This window comes from Phocoena phocoena, chromosome 1, assembly GCF_963924675.1.
Source record: "Phocoena phocoena chromosome 1, mPhoPho1.1, whole genome shotgun sequence".
Taxonomy (NCBI): Eukaryota; Metazoa; Chordata; class Mammalia; order Artiodactyla; family Phocoenidae; genus Phocoena; species Phocoena phocoena.
Window position 1 is genome coordinate 145,137,809 of NC_089219.1, and position 16,192 is coordinate 145,154,000.

General features: G+C 52.8%; 1 protein-coding gene across 2 annotated transcripts in view; it reads right to left on the bottom strand.

The window, feature by feature from the left end:
- VASH2 (vasohibin 2) overlaps positions 1 to 14,144 on the bottom strand; it is a 33,314-nt gene extending 19,170 nt beyond the window's left edge. The window contains exons 1-4 of one of the 2 annotated variants that reach the window (XM_065889069.1): positions 13,869 to 14,144; positions 6,208 to 6,296; positions 2,242 to 2,298; positions 1,654 to 1,728 (exon numbers count right to left, since the gene is read on the bottom strand). In XM_065889069.1, coding sequence (XP_065745141.1) covers positions 1,654 to 1,728; positions 2,242 to 2,298; positions 6,208 to 6,296; positions 13,869 to 14,144 — 497 coding nt within the window. The remainder of the gene's footprint in view (positions 1 to 1,653; positions 1,729 to 2,241; positions 2,299 to 6,207; positions 6,297 to 13,868) is intronic. The other variant, XM_065889076.1, reaches the window with a different exon arrangement.
- Between the last annotated feature and the right edge of the window lie 2,048 nt (positions 14,145 to 16,192).

The window sequence follows — 16,192 nt, forward strand, 5'->3', positions numbered from 1 at the left end:
CTAAGCTAATTTCGGCTTGGACTGATATAATTGCTCGGGGACAAGACAACTGTGTACGGGACTGCCGTGTGAAGCAAGATGACCTCCATCCGGGGGCCCTGCGACCTCTGTCAGCACAGGATCTGACGGCAGCTGGTGCCCGTGGTGATGGTCTCCCTCACCCATCACCAGCAAATCCCCGACAATTGTTCACCCCATTAAACTTGCAGGAGGCTCTGCCCAACAGCTGTGCTGACTCCTGCCTCCAAAGGGTGGGGCCCGGAGCCATCTGCTGCCCCCGCCACCGCCCCCATCCTGCCCTCCTGCTGGGCTCCCAGATGCGGTCCATCTCCTTGGTGGGGAAACAGGGAGGAGGTATGACTGGAGGGCTGGGCAAAGGCCTCCACAAAGCTCAAGTTTCCATTTTTCAGACGTCAGCCTGGGCACCTGCGGACAGTCCTGTTTCAGATCCAGCCAGCCAGCGCTCTGCAGACTAGAGGGGCGGAAATTCTCCTCCCCACGAAGATGTCCAGGGGGCCGGCAGAACAGACCAGACCCAGCCTACTGTCCCCAGTCCGATTCTGAGTCACCAGTCCTCCCACTGACTTCTGTATCTGCTCTCTCTCCTGGTTTTCCTTCTACCTCTCTGGCCTCCAAGTCCTGTAAATTCTATCTCCTCGAGATCGCTTGAAACGGTCCCCTCAAATCGATTCCCATTGCCAAAACCATGGTTCAAGCATCACCACTGCCCTCATGTAGCAGCTCCAAACTGGCCTTGCAGATGCAGCCCCCGCTTCTCCGGCTGCCCTTCAATTGGCCCCAAGAACTACCTCTCTAAAGTGCACACCTCATCATGTCCTGTCTCTGCTCCAGAGATTTCGGCTGGGCTGCCCATTGCCTTTGGAAAAAGTTATTCTTCTCAGAATGGCATTCAAGGACCTACCTGTCCTAACCTGGGATCACCTCTCGAGCTCATGTCTTACTGTGTTCCCTTGGCCGGTTCACCCCAGCCGTCCGCCCCAGGACTGGGAGTTTCTTTGCTTTTCTACCAGATCATATTCTACTGCCACCACCACTAATAAGTCAGTGCCATCACAGTTATTCTGGACCATATTCCCCCTCAGGCTGAGGATCCAGGAGTCTGGTGCAAAACCGAGCAGAAAGTGTGGAGAGACCAGACCCTTGTTTCAGCTTTACATCCTGTAGGGTCAGGACATTACGCCATTGGTCTCCTCCACAATCCACTCATAGAACTTTCCCTGGAGATGGCTTTGGATAATCCCATTTTCCCTGGAGGGTCTTTCCTGTTGCAATGCCAGATTAATGCAAAAAATAAAGATACACACTCTCTCACTAGTCCCTTGAAGCTGTAATTCTCCTCGTGACTAATGCGTCTGGCCTGGGAGCTGGCCGTGATGCAGGCTTCAGCTCACAAGTTACACTGATGATGGTCCAAGCTCTGATTTGGTTCAACTCCAGATGGTGAAAGTTCGAGAGAAGCACCAGGAGGGCTTGACACTTTCCTCCAAGGAGACAACAGGCATCATCTCTGTGGATCTAGGATGTTAAAGGCACGAGCAAAAAAAAAAAAAAAAAAAAAAAATGGCACAAGCAGCCCCACAGTGAAGCCATCATCTATGGAGTAAATTTAAGCTTACATCACTTAAAGGATACATGCCCAGGATGACAGCTTCAAGGCATTTGATAGGCAAGGACTCCCGAGTCATTTCTTTCGCTGTTTCCATTAACCTGTAGGGTAGAGCACAGAAAAGGATCTCAGACTTATTTAATTATGCAGTCGGTCTGTGTGCCAATCCACCAGGCATGCCCATCGCCACACTAGGCAGCGTGCAGGAGAACAGAGAGAAAGGGCAGAACTTGCCTCGGAGGAGGCTCGCAAAGCACATCCGCACCTGGTGGAACTAAATTCCTAAATTCTCCACTCCTCTCTGCAAGACGTAGTTCCGGGAGATTAGTCCTTTTACTCCACAGCACCCTCCCACTAACCCAGGACACGGGTGTCACCACGGAGCAAGTGAAAAAGGCCACATAAAACAAATTTCACAGGGCTGCCCCACCCCTGAGTTAGTCTCCACCACTGAGCTTAGCTCAGCCCCACCTCCAACCCGGCCCGGGGCACCCCTACCCCCTTACAGACCAGAATATTTGAGCACCGGGATGGAGGAGAGAGAGTGGGAGAGAAAGATGACCGCTCTCAGGTAGAAGCACGGCCACCTGGCCCACGGATCATGCACCACTTACCCACTCAGCGGTCTCATTTTCCTAATTTCAAAGAACTGGGTCCCTGTATGATTGTATCTGTGTGAAGTATGTAAAGGGAAAGTGACAGAAAACTCCAAAGGTCCCAGTAATCCAGCAGAGGGACTTCTCAAAGGGATGAGGAAGTGGGGGCTTTCCAGAAGGTGGCCTGTAGCCAGAAGATCGCCGACAGTATCTTCCTCCTCTCTGTCCTGCCCTAGAAATCTACTTTCTAACTTAGGCCCCAAAGCACCCTGGATCTATACAATAGCTATTTTCAATCTGCTCTGTATTTTGTTTAGTTGACTACATGTCTTAATTCACCTACTAGACTAAAAGCCCTTTGAGAGTTGGGACCATTTATCACCTTTGTGTCACCCATAAAGCCTGGCGCAAGCCCAACATATTCCATTTAGCAAATATTATTAAATAAATGAAGAATAAGTGAATGGATGGGTGGATAGAAGGAAGGAAGGAAGGAAGGATGGAATTGATAGAAGAGTAGACACATGGATTAATGGAAAGCTGGTTGGGTGGCTGGACAGACAGAGAGGTAGGCTGACGGATGGGTGAAAGGAAGGATGGAAGGGTTACGGATGGAAGGTGGATAGATGGTAGTAGGGTTTCTCAAGAGCACGGACTCTGCAGCCCAGCCTACTGTGGAGACAGCACTTTCATTTCATGCCTGGACTGGTATCTGACATTGATGACTAGATCTGAGAAGATGACAGCACTAACCACAAACTGGGATTTAGCTGGTTGCCCACAAGGTCTCAGGGACTGGCAAGCCCGCACCAGGAGGGCTTCTGAAGGAGACTGGAGATTCTCAGATACCGGGCTCTCTGAGACTGGATCTTGATTTTTTTTCTGAGCCTGAAGAAAAGTTGTTTTATACGTTTCTTTTTCCTGCCTCAAACAAAATCCTATAGAAAAAGTGCACATTGGGAAGGTGCTAATGAAGCATGAACCCGTAGCCCAGGAAGGCAGGAAGTATGAGGTTAGATGTGTGCCCCTACAGTGGTATGGGCAGCTGCAGAAAAGTGGCAATGATCACCTCAATGCACTGCACACCCTCCCGACAAGGGTTGGGATTCCTCTCCGGGCAAAGACGTGCTCGGCCGCTAAGACACAAACATATGTAACGATCACCTGGAGAGTTCGTTATAAGCAGATTCTGGGCTCCATTCTTAAGAGATTCTGATTTCAGGCCATGGTCTTAGCCCCTGATGTCAGAGTCGCCCCACCTGGGACTGTCGAATTGGAAGTTCTAGGGTGAGGGCCAGGGGATGATTTTAACAAGCTCACCGTTTAGAAATTACCAGCATGAGCCATAAGAATAACCAATAACAATACAGGCTTGCCCAGATTTTTAAAAATACAATATACAAACCCCTAGAGATAAGAGAGAAAAATGAAGGGCTATGTAGCCTCACTGTGAAATGATTTTTCACTTTACCAAAGATTTCATTCAAATAGTGAGATTCCTTGTATATTTAAAGTAGCATGCAATTGGCAAAAGTTCTATTTATATGCCCAATTTTCCCTCTGTTCCTATATCTAGTTTATACATCGAGTGCATGGAGTGAGACAAACCTCTAATAAAATAATAAAAAACTACCTGACCATTCTTTCTCCGTTCCTTACAGTTATGGGCCCCTGAAAGTGAGCTGGGGAGGACAGCCTCCTGTAAACGCTGCCTGAAGAGAGAGACTTCACCCTCTGCTCCCTACACAGCAGGGCTCGGGGCTGGGGACTTCGCTTTCCAGAACCCAGTGCAAGGTCAGCACTCCAGTTGGCCAACGCTGTGAGGCTGTCAGAAGGGAAGGCAGGATTTGTCCTTTCCTGTCCCCAGCTGAGGACATCTGTGGTCAGGGCTGGCCCCAATCGGTCCCCATACCCTAGCACCAGGACAAAGCAGTAGGAAGGCCCAAGGAACTAAATAAAAGGCTGGTCAGGAGGTAGAGCAAAGAGGTGACTCCAATGGCCAGGTGACCTGGAACCTGATCCCAGTAGCATGGTGGTGCTTTCCCTTCTCCAGCCCTCTCTGCAGTCACTGAACCAGCTCAGTGAACATCACAGTGGGTCAGAAAACGCAGATCCTTCAGGACTGAGAATGGGCTGCAGCCTTTCCGGCGGAATGAGCCAATGATATGTAAAGCACATGCAAATCTGCCCCATCAGTGCATTCCCGGCGGCCAGGCTCGTCCTCTTTAATCTCCAGCCAGATGATCCTTGTGAAGACCATGTCCTAAATAGAAGGGGGGAGCCATGCTAATTTCTGTCACCTTCTGGAACGTTCTGTGAGGAGTCGATCACATCCAGGAAGGCTCAGCTTTTGGGGTCCAGGTTGACTCTGGCAGGAGTTTATGCTTCTGGGCCACATGGAACTCCCCACGTGTGGTCCCAGTTCAGCGATCAGCACCGACATCAGCCTTCCGGGGGCTAGAACTGTCCGCCTGACCCCTGGAGGCTGGTGTTATCTTCTCTAATGTCGCTTCAGGATTCTACGAGGAAGATGCCATGCAGGGGAGTTCACAGTCCGTGAAGTGGGAACTGAGAGGCTAATCAAGTAATCTGCCCACCCAAACGAGCTGCAGTTCTCATCTGGTAGGACCCTTCCCTTCAGGGAAAACACAGAAGTCCACAGGAAAGCTTCTTGCCTATAGCACAGAGAGGGGAGGTCTCTTCCCAGGCACGTGGGACACGTGTGCAGTGCCCCGTGAAATCCTTTCTGCTAAGCTCTATGCCTTTAGGGAGGAAGGGCAGAGGTCGGCAGACCTCCTGAACAATGTGCTGGGGGCTAGGATGGCGGCAGCTGCCTCGCCAGGGAGTGCGATGCTGGCTTAGCTGAGATGCTCACGGACTCGCTTGGGCAAACGGCCTGTCCCACTCACATACACACCTCCCTCTGTTGGCCCGGCTCCCGTCTGACTCCCATCCCTGATAAAGCACCAGCCGTGGCGAGGGGAACATCTGACCCTGCCCCTTGGTTCTTACAACGTAGCTCATATGGGCGCTCAGAACAGATGTACTCCTGACTGCGAACACTGGGGGAGAAAAGGGGCCACAGACTCGCTGGTCTGCACCCAGCCTGGACCCACAGGACTTCTCAGCTCTTCTTCAAACTCACATGAGGGGAGAGGGCCCCCAGCCCGGGGCCCCATTCATTCATGCAGAATGGACCAAGGGCACCAGCCGCCAAAGGCAACACCAGGTGGGCCTCTTGTAGATGATGAGTGGTCAGGATCAGGGCAAAAAGTGAAAGGAAAGAAAAGGAACAGAAGACTAGGAGGGGGGCTTCCCTGGCGGTCCAGTGGTTGAGAATCCGCCTTCCAGCGCAGGGGACTCGGGTTCGAGCCCTGGTCTGGGAACTGAGATCCCACATGCCACGGAGCAACTAAGCCTGCACGCCACAACTACTGAGCCCACGCGCCCTGGAGCCCGTGCACCACAACTAGAGAGGGAAAACCTGCGCGCCCAAACAAAGAGCACACGCTGCAATGAAAGATCCCGCACGCCTCAACGAAGACCCCGTGTGCCGCAACCAAGACCCGACGCAGCCATAAATAAATAAATAAACAGATATACTAAAAAAAAAAAGACTAGGAACGAACAGGGAGAAAGAAAGCTGGTACAGGAAGAGAGACGGAGGGAGCCAAGGATAACCAAGGAGGAGGAGGTGGAGAAAGAGTAGGTGGAAGGAAGAGGGGCGTGTGCTGCCCACCGCTGCTCCACTGCCCTTTGCCGTCCCGGCCCACGCCCTGCTTAAACGGAGAGGGTCTGATCATTGCAGTGACGTCCTCCAGTGTCACTTCTTCTGGACTCTCACATCAAGGCATCCCTCCGTGCCCGGCCTCGCCAACCTCAGACAGCATTTGCTGACCAGGTGGGGACAGAGCCGCCACCAGGCTTGCGATCATCACGCCTGTCCCCGGGCTGGGTCTGCTCAGACCCTGGTCGGAAGGATACTGTAGTGTCTTCATGTAGTTCTGGACTGCCTGGAGCCACTCTGGGATCGTCATCGACAGCCTGTAGTTGGGAACCTGGGGTACCGAAGGCTGCAGGGAAGTAGAGAGAGATCATTTTATCAAGGAGATGCAGAGCTACTCCTGAAGGCAGATGGCCACGCTGGCCTGGGCACCCGTTCAACCGGAGCCTCCTGGACAAGGTCTCCCCAGACCGGCCAGTCCTCTCTCTGCGTTCCCTTGGCACACACTCCGCCCTGGGTCGCAGCGGCTCTCTATGACCCTTTACGTGTTGTGGTATGAACACCGCCTGCCTCCCCATGGGAGCCTCAGCCCTTCTTGAGGCCAAGGACCACGTCCTATAGTGAACCCTCCTCCCCAGGCCTGGTCCAGGAGGGTTCAGAGGTGCTCCATCAATCCTCACACTTCTGCACGACTACACTTTTGCTGCTCGGCTGGTGTCACCACTGTATGTGTCCACTCCAGGGCACCACTGAATACAAGACGAATGGCGCCCCGAAGGAATGCAACATGGCGCTACACAGGCCATTTCTCTTCAACAGCACCCCCTGCAATGCCCATCACATCCATTGCCTGAGTCCAGCCCCGAGTGCACTAGGAAAGATTCCCTTCTTGCCTTGAATCTTTCCAGCTAAGTGCGGCTCCTCTCACTCATGAGCCATTTTACCCTTTGACCCCACCCGGCTGCCCAGTCTGCCTGGGCATCTCCTAGTCTGCCTCTTGGTCAACATTCACCAGCTGAGAGTATGAAGTTCTAACCCCCGCTGGGAAGGGAAGGGAGCAACGGCGGGCCAGGACTGAAAAGGGGGAGGTAAGTCCCTCTTCTCGGGAATTTAGAGCTGAGACACCACCCAGCTCTGAGCAACCCTGCCGACCAGGCCAAGCGCGAGAGGAAGCAGGGGCTTCCAATCCAGTCACTCCTGGGAAGCAAGGGAGCAGTTTCTGCTTTATTTCTTCTCTGTGTTACCCAGTCCCTTAACCTCGGCCTGTCTGATGGGTGCGGGGGAGGGGCGCTGATGACAGAGACACTCAGCCCACGTGGGTCTGTAGCTCTGGCAGGAAGGAGGACTAAGCCTCTTAGGGAGGGGCAGAAGGGGCCGCAGGACAGATTAGTTCCACCCTCTAAGAAAACAGGGAAAGGGAGGCCCTGGGGACTTAGTACTTAGCTGATGGAAGGTGAGGCCACTGGTGAACAGACTGAGGGACAGCACTGGGCGGCCTGGCTGGGCACCAGCGCCAGACGCTGCCCACAGACGGTCCCCACTTCTGTCCCCAGCTCTGCAAGCTCAGGCCCCACAGACAAGCTGGAGGGCGAGTGGGTCCCCCGGGCCTGAAGCAGGAGGCTCTTCATACTTCTACACCTTCTGCTGCTTTTACTTAAAATAGAAGGGAACTAGTCACACATCCTATTTCACAGCCAAGGTGCAGAGTGTGTGTGTGTGTGTGTGTGTGTGTGTGTGTGTGTGTGTTCATGACTGCATGTGTGAAAGAGAGAGAATGTGAGACTGTGTGCACACACTCACACAGCTGTTCCGCAAACATTTTGTTTACAACATATCAACTCCAATCACATTCCTGTCTTGGAGAGTCATTTTTGGGAGCAAAATGTTCCCATCTGAATATCTGCTTATGCGGCCATTCCCACAACACCCCCGCCCAGCCCAGCGTCAAAATACAAAGCGCGTCCTGGTGTTTCCGACCTAGCAAACATGAGGACGCTCGTCCCTGCTTTGGGCAGTAACATCCACTGAGCTACCCACACCTGGAATTCTGCATAAGAATGCGCCAGAGCTTTCACAGAGAAGTAAGGAAGCAGGGGAGACAGAACAACCATTCCTTTCGCACCTCCAGTGTTCCCAGCTCTAGGCCAGGTACAAGAGGGAGGTGGCGAACGACACAGTTTATGAAGGCAGGAGCACACCTCTACCCTGGCATGCATGGGACAACGCCCCGGAGAATCACCAGCCACCTGAAGGATCCCCAGAGGGATGTCCCTTGGCCAAAGCCCTGAGGAAGCCGGAGTGACCTGGCTCTGGCTCAGCTTTGGGGGCCGACCACCAAGCTATTGCAACTCCCCCAAGCCCAGCAGAACCCACAAGAGCCAGATGATGGGGGGAGTCAGGCGGCAGCCGGTCCTCAGAATAGCAGCCCAGTGGCGCCCCAGGGCTTTTAAAGACAGCTGCCTGGTTACCTCAGCCCCGGGCTAAGAGTGAGTGCAGGAGCTGCAGTCACATTCCCCAAACCCCAGCTGGGGAGCCCGGCTGTGGTGGGAGAAAAGCCCAGACTGCTGAGGGGATGATGTCATCTGGCTACAGCCCACCCTGCCGTCTGGGACAGCTGGCGGGGGCTCAGGCTGGGGCTCAGGCTGGGGCAGCTCCCAACCAGCACCTCGGGCTGCCAAGGCCCTACAGGATGATGGACTATAAACCAGGCAGGCTCCTTGGGGTATAATTATGAGTCCTTGCTTTGTCACCTACTGCTGTGGACCCTGGGCAAGCTGCATGGCCTCTCTAAGCCTCCAGTTCCTTCCTGATAACATAGGAGAGGAGATCACCTACTTCAAACCTTCTGAGCTGGTTGTGAGGATTATGTGACCTAATGTATAAAGCGGGCAACTTGGGGCTTGGCACTCGGTGTTTTTTAAGTGCTAGCTGTGTTATCATTATTCATCAACAGTGTGTTTTCAGAGGTCTAGATGGGGGAGCCTGAATGGCCTCCACTTTTCAGTAACTGGAAAACAGAATCAGCGGGGCCTGAGCCCCCAGACACTCAACTCAGGGGCATCACCAAGAGGCCTTCTCAGCCTGATGGAAGAGGATGAAAACATCCACTTCCCCTGTGGACACGTGGTGACCATGAGTTAACATCCTTAATTCATGAAGAGTTCATACAAAGTGATAAGAAAGCTCTCTAGGCCTCAATGAAAAGAAAATGGCCCCAGAAAGTGGAAGCAACCCAAGTGTCCATCAACAGATAAATGGATAAACAAAATGTAGCATACATACAATGGGGTATCATTCAGCCTTAAAAAGGACGGACATTCTGACACATGCTATACGTGCCAGAACTTTGAAGACCTTATGCTAAGTGAAATAATCCAGTCACAAAAGGACAAATATTGGATGATTTCTCTTATGTGAGATTCCTATAGTAGTCAAGTTCATAGAGACAGAAAGTAGAACGGTGGTTGCCAGGGGATGAGAGGAGGGAGCAATGGGAACTCAGTGTTTAATGGGTACAAAGTTTTAGTCAGGGAAGAAGAAAAATTTCTGGAGGTGGAAGGTGGTGATGGTTGCACAGCAATGTGAATATATTTAATTCACAGAACTGTACACTTCAAATGGTTAAAATGGTAAATTATACGTTACCACAATTTTTTAAATGGCCATGAAAAGACAATTCACAAAAGAAGAAATGCAAATAGGGAATAAATATTTTTTTTAAATGTTCCAGCACACCAACAGTTTAAGAACTGCAAATTAAAGCCACTGCAAAATGTCATTTTTGTCCTCTCCAATTAGCAGAGATATTCTGAAATGTGGATACTCAGTGCTGGTGAGGATGCTCTCATATGGCATGATGGGAAAATTAATTGGTACAACCTTTTATGAAAAGACCAGGGCACACTCCTTTTTCTTCTCCTCCTCCCTGACTGGGGTCCTGAGAGTCTTTCCTGTTATTTTCCTGCCCCGTTTCAGCCGAGACTCCAACCTAGAATTCCCCTGGCCCTGGCCCTCTAGATTCCCTCCTGCCACCTGCATCCAGCCATCTCAAACCACAGCCCAGCTGATGATGGCAGAATCTAGGGGGCACACATCAAAACCACCCTCTCCATACAGGCACTGTGCCTACAGTTAGGGGGTGGGGTCCCTGAGGGTAGGGAATAGGGGGGGAAGGAGGGGAGTGGACAGGAATACGGTTGTTCAAGAAGAAAAATGAAACAAACCACAGGCAAGCTTTTGTGGACAGGCTCTCTTTCACTCCATTCTTGCCAAATGCAATGTCCTGTCAGAAGAATGCAAGAAGGGATGTGGAAGGACACGCGTGTGTATCATCACCATGCATCACCGTGTGGAAAGAAAGGAGAAGCCAGGAAAGGAGCCAGGGAGGCATCGAGAGCCCCAGGCACCAGGAGTCTTTAACAAGAAAGTACAAGGAGAAAGCGAAGCCTTTTGCCGTCCCTGCTCTGAATATGTATTATATACACTGTGCAGGGGCCAGGCAGAAATTTCTCTGGCAACCTTGGGTGGGGGGCGAGCATGGAACATCACTCTTGGGCCAAGGATGGGCCCCAGGCCCCTGCATCAGGAGCAGCCAGGAATCTGTTGATAGTGACCTGGTCCAGCGGTCACAACCTTGGGCTGAGCAGGAAGGTCAGACATATGGATGGTTTTGAACGCAGGACAGGGGAGAAAGTGCACTGCCTGTGTAAGCCAGCAGGGGGCAGGAGTGGAGCCCTGACCACAGCAAAGTCTGGCCCCAAAGCCCTCACTCTTCTTCACTCACGCAAAGCTGAGTCCTCTAAATGTGAATTATTTCCCAATTTGGGATCAGCGTGAAAATGAGCCACAAAAACATGGTGTCTGCAAGAAACGGCTTGGTGTTTCCTGCTCAATCCATCTGGCTGTCTGCCCCAGGAGAGTCGGGCTCCAGCCAGTCGAGAAGCAGGAGGTGCTGTTTCCTAGTCGGCCCAGCTGTTTTTTCTGGGCCAGCCATCCTCTCTGCCCCTCCCTTCCCAACCTCTACTATCCTCCAACTGACCCGTGCTGCTTTCTTGCACTATCCCTGAAAAACCCTGGCTTTCACCTAGTCAACTGTTAACTTCAGACTCAGTAACCACCAGGGGAGAAGGCTGCAGTCACAAATTTAGGATTGCAGGGCAGGTGACACCTGTCCCGCTTTCCCCAGTGGGGGCACCTGGATCTTTGGGCAGAAATTACCACGGCTGCTAACAAAATGTCCTGTGGTCAAAGAAAGTGTCATTCAGTCCTCCTCTTAGGCCTCTGACACCTTCCCCTGGCCACGTCTTTTGCTTCTCAGTCCACAATTCAATTGCCAAAAAAGGTTCACCTCCCTGAAACACTCCAACCCTTCCACCACCACTTCACCACCCCCCTTCTGTACAAATTCCTCAGCAAGACACTGATCTGATTAAAGGAGAAAAGGACTTGGCCCCAGAGGAAAAAAGTCTGCTGAGCTGAGTGCAGGAATAGCCCTCAAATCAGAGAGGAGTGGCTCCTGGAAACAGGAACTTCCAAAGCTGTCCCCATCCCAGGGCCTGCATAGGGGTCATGGTTTGGGGAATGCCAGGACCAGGGAGAGAGGGGATGCTGTGACGGGCGTTGAGGATGGAGAACCAAGCATTACGATGCAGTGTAAGAGAGAAATGTGAAGCTCTTTATTTAGGTTCAAAAAGCCAATGCCCATGTTCAGCCCGGGGATGCCCTGGCTTGGCAGTTTTCATGTGACCTTCCAGTTACTATGAAAGTACAATATGATATGGCCGCTATATTAAAAAAAAAAAAAAAAAAAGAAAGAAAGCTCATTTTTCAAGAACCCACACTTCAGCCACAATAACGGACGTATCAAGTACGAGTCTCAGGAAGCAGTGATTTATGTTCTAAGCTGCCCAGACAACATTTAGAACATGGTGTTTCTTACTGTGCTCATGTTTTCGGGGACTGACTGATGACAAACTAGCAACTGTCCTAGAAAGAGGAGGAGGAAAATGAGCTGATCTGGGAACTATGACACGTAAGAAAAGGTGAAAGGAACTACCTGTGGACAAAGAGGATCAAAGGAAGATGCAGAATAATCCAGAGCACGTGTCACACAGATGACCAGAACCTGAAGACTAATGGGTCACAACACCACGGGATATGAGAGGTGGAAAGAGCTTCACATGAAATCTGATCTACTCACATTTTATAGGTCAGAAAACTAAGGCCGGAGATTTTCAGTGAGTGACCTAGGCCACAAAGCTAGAGGTAGCACAACCAGAATTCAGTCCCTTGATTTTTTCACTCCAGGTCCTTTCCTGACTCCAAGAGAACCATCTCGTAACATTCGAGGGAGCTGTGAGTAGCACAGGAAGTCGACGTGTGCCGCCCTTTGGTTCTTGAGCACAAGAATCAGTGGTGACATGTGACCGAGGAGGAGCTCTGTTCAGTTTCAGAGAAGAGTTTCCCAGTGACCCAATCTGGCCAGGCCTAGGAGCTGCCCTGTGAGGCGACAAGGCCCCCATTCCCAGGAGGCCTTCAGAAAGAGGAAGGGATTCTGCTGAGAGGTACAGGATTGGTCTCTACCAACCCTGACATTGTCTGATTTTCCCACAAAGAGGGGGTCCCCACCCACAATGTTGGGAGAAAGATGAAGCCACAATTAGAAGTCACAATCAGGTGCTAAGGGTGCTAAATGAAAAAGGCTCACTTAAGTGAGGACAGACTCCGAAGTCAGAACTGCACTCCAGTATCAGGGTTGTTCTCAGGCTCTGAGTCCTCAAGGAGGACTCAGCAAGGGTCATTATAGCTGACATAAAAGCAGGCAAGATTCTCGCTGGGCATAATGAAGATCTCATTGACCAGCAGGGTAATAAAACACCGTAACCAACTACAGCAGGAAGCTTACAGGCTCTGTCACTTTTCCCAAGGGCACACACAGCTTTCTGGCCTGCAGGCTCAGATGCTCAGGTCACCAGATGCTCCAGGTTGGGGGCTCGACCAGATGGCCTTCCAGGTCTCAGGTCTGGCATTCCTAGACCTGTCCAGGAATCTTCTTGGCCATACCAGTGTCCCCAGGATGGATGGGAAACCATCCGCCATGCTACAACCCCCAGGCTCTGCGGCGTTTCTCCTCCAGTTTGCATTTTCGTGCTTCGTACAGCGACCGCTGCACATCTTCCTCCATCTTACTAACATTATCTTTGGCCACCAAACCCAATTGGCTCACTGGCTTCTCTCCAAGGTAGAAAGAGTTTCACTCCTGAGCCTCTTTCTCTATCCAGTGAGATTCATTCATCATGTGTACTGGAAAGTCCCTTTTAAGCCACAGTTAAAACTCTTTTTTGTCAGAGCTCAGATAAGCTGGGAAAAGAGAGAGCTGACTGTTTTGCAAGTTTCAGAGGTGAAAGTCACTGTCATAAAAAAAAAAAAATTGGCAAAAAGTCTAGGAATGATTCATGCTGAGAAGTCTGACTGGTTGATTGTAAATTCATCCATAGCCTAATAAATCATCTGCGAAGCGGGGACAGAGGAGGACCAAGAGACTCCAAAGAGGATAAACGGGGTGGGATCCCTAGGGGGCCTATGCATGCTTGGCATCACTGGTGCTACTTGGTGGCTACAGTCTTCGTTGAAGCAGGATGTACACGGAGCTAAGTAAATGATAGAGTTTGGCTCCAGATTCAAAGAAACCTTGGCACAGCCGACCACACAGTCCCAGGACAGCAAGCCCCTTTTCTCTCCCTCTCCCATTTCTAAGACGTCCAAGACAAACATCTCAATTAAGCAAAGGGGGTGGAGGCTGCTGCGAAAAATGAGGAGGGGAAGGGAGTCTGCAGCAGGACCAGGAAAATGGAAATTGCTACGTATAGGCAAAATGGTCCCATCACTGCCCACGCCTCCCCCTTCCTTCGGAGCCACTAACCTTTGCTAAGAAGGTGGCGTTCCTGATGGCGCCCACCATTTCTCCCCCCTTGGGGTGCACTTTGGCCACGTGCATCCACATGCGCTCCCAGGTGTGGCTGTCGATGGGGAAGCCGCTCTTGTTAACGTGAAACAGCACCCCGCCGTCTTTGTCCTCCTCCTCAGAGCCCCCGCTAGTAGCGAGGCTCACGGGCCGCGCGTGGCTGCTCCGGGACCGGGTGCCTTTGGCGCCTTTGGGGTGGGGGCAGCGGTGAGTGTCGGCCGCCGAGCCGGTCATGGTGGGGCAGGGGCGGGGAGGGCGGCGAGGGGCGTGTGCGCGCGGGCGCGGCACGGGTATCAGCGCCCCGCGGGGGCGGCCTTCTCCATGCTTCTGGCTGCCGCAGGACGCGCGAAGGGGCAGCGGCGGCTGGAACTCCGCTTACGGGCCGTGCCTGAAATCAGTGAGACCCAGCACATACCACGGGTAAGTAGACACCCGGAGGAACCAAGGAGGGGGCCGTGGCCAAGACGGGGGTGTGGGGGCTTCGACGTGTCCCCACTTCCCTGTCCGCTCCCCCCGCGAGCGGACAGGACGCCCCCCCACCCACCAGGGAATTGCACACGAGCTTCCAGCCCTGCCATTACCTAGAAAGGCGACTTGAATTTTGCCACAAAGCTTCACACCCACCTAAACCGCGGAAGGGAAAGACAAGGAGCGTGGAGGCTGCGGAGTGGACGGGGTAGGGAGAAGAAAGACAGCTCGTGCAGCGGGATGGAACAGGAGGTCCCCGCAAGGCTCCACGCGTCCCTTGGTCGCCAGATGTGGCCGAGCGCCGAGCCGAGCCAGAACGTGCCGGCACGTGAGCGCCCGGGGCTGCCGCGAGAGACCAGCGACAGCCTCGGCTTGCAAAAGCGGCCGCGTTTCTTCCAAGAAGCCCTCCCGAAGCTGGGCGGACGAGGGGCGGCCCCGGCCCCCAGGCTCCAGTGGCAGTGGCTCCACCCGCCCCCTTCCCTGAGTTCCAGCGCCAGGCACCCCAGGGAAATGGCTGCAGGCGGGGCGCGGGAAGGGCGCACCGCAGCTCACGGACCCTACCTCTGGACGGTCGGCCTCATGGCTGCACGGCTTCTCCGGGTGGCGGGGGTGGCGGGAGCTGCTGGGGCCGCTGCGGCCGTCGCCTCATTCCATGTCCCATCCTCTAATGTTATTCTGTGACATATAAGCGAGTCACCCGGGCAGCCGCCGATGTTCCGACTGCGTCCATTGGCCACCGCAACAAAGAGGGGCGGGTCCCGGGCGCGGGACTCTACAACCCGGAGCTCCGCGACGCTCTGATTGGCTCCCGGGGTTCCCGGGCGGGAGGGGTGAAGAGTAGGGGGAGCTGGGCCGCAGCGCGAAATCCGATCGCTGTCTTGTCCTGCGAGCCCCGCGGGGCTGGAGCGTTTGTCCCTGGGACTTAAGACAGAGTTTCCCCAGGGGTCGCGGCACTACGGGGGAAGCAACTATGGGAAGCAGAGGAGAATTAAAGCCACCCAAGAAGTGACCCTGAGGTAGAGGAGGGCTTGTCATAGGACAGCATTCCCTGAAGAAGGCTGGGCACACAGTCACCTGCCGCTACCAGGCAGTGATGGATGGTTCAGGCAGGCATGTAAACGTGACGGCACAATATTAAATCTTTTTTTTTTTAATCCTACATTACAAATTCCCCAAAACTAAGAAGGGGACACAGCCATATATCCTCTGACATTAGTCATGATTAATAAAGTCCCTTTAAACTAAGCTGATATGCGACACTAAAGCCGGGGTGGTCAGCCAGGTCCCCACTGTTCTGTCACAGCTACTGAGTTATGAGAGGGTGAAGAGATGCTTCAGAGCCACTGTGAAGTGGAGACCCTCCCACACTCTCCAGGGAAACACCTTTTCCTTAAAGGCATCTTCTTCTTCTTTTTTTTTTCTTAAAAGAAGAGCAAGGTGAGGAGGAGCACCAGACTACTGACCTGAGGTCTGGCCCTAAGTCCAGGTTTATCACTTGGCAAAGCTGTGTGATCCAGGACAAGCCATTTGCCTGTTCTGGGCCGTAGCTGCTTTATGAAAAGAGGAGAGTAGACCCTTCACTCTCCAAGGCCTGTTCTGGCTCTAAGATTCTGTGATCTTCTGACTTCCTCCTTTACGGACACTTGGGAACCTGGCCATAATATGCTTTCTCTTTAAACTCCAGGCCAGCCCGCCAGCTTTGAGGGGAGTGAAGCAGCTGTGACAGCAATGCTAAGTTAACCTCGAATTAAGAATGCAGTCATCAGGGCTTCCCTGGTGGCGCAGTGGTTGAGAGTCCGCCTGCCGATGCAGGG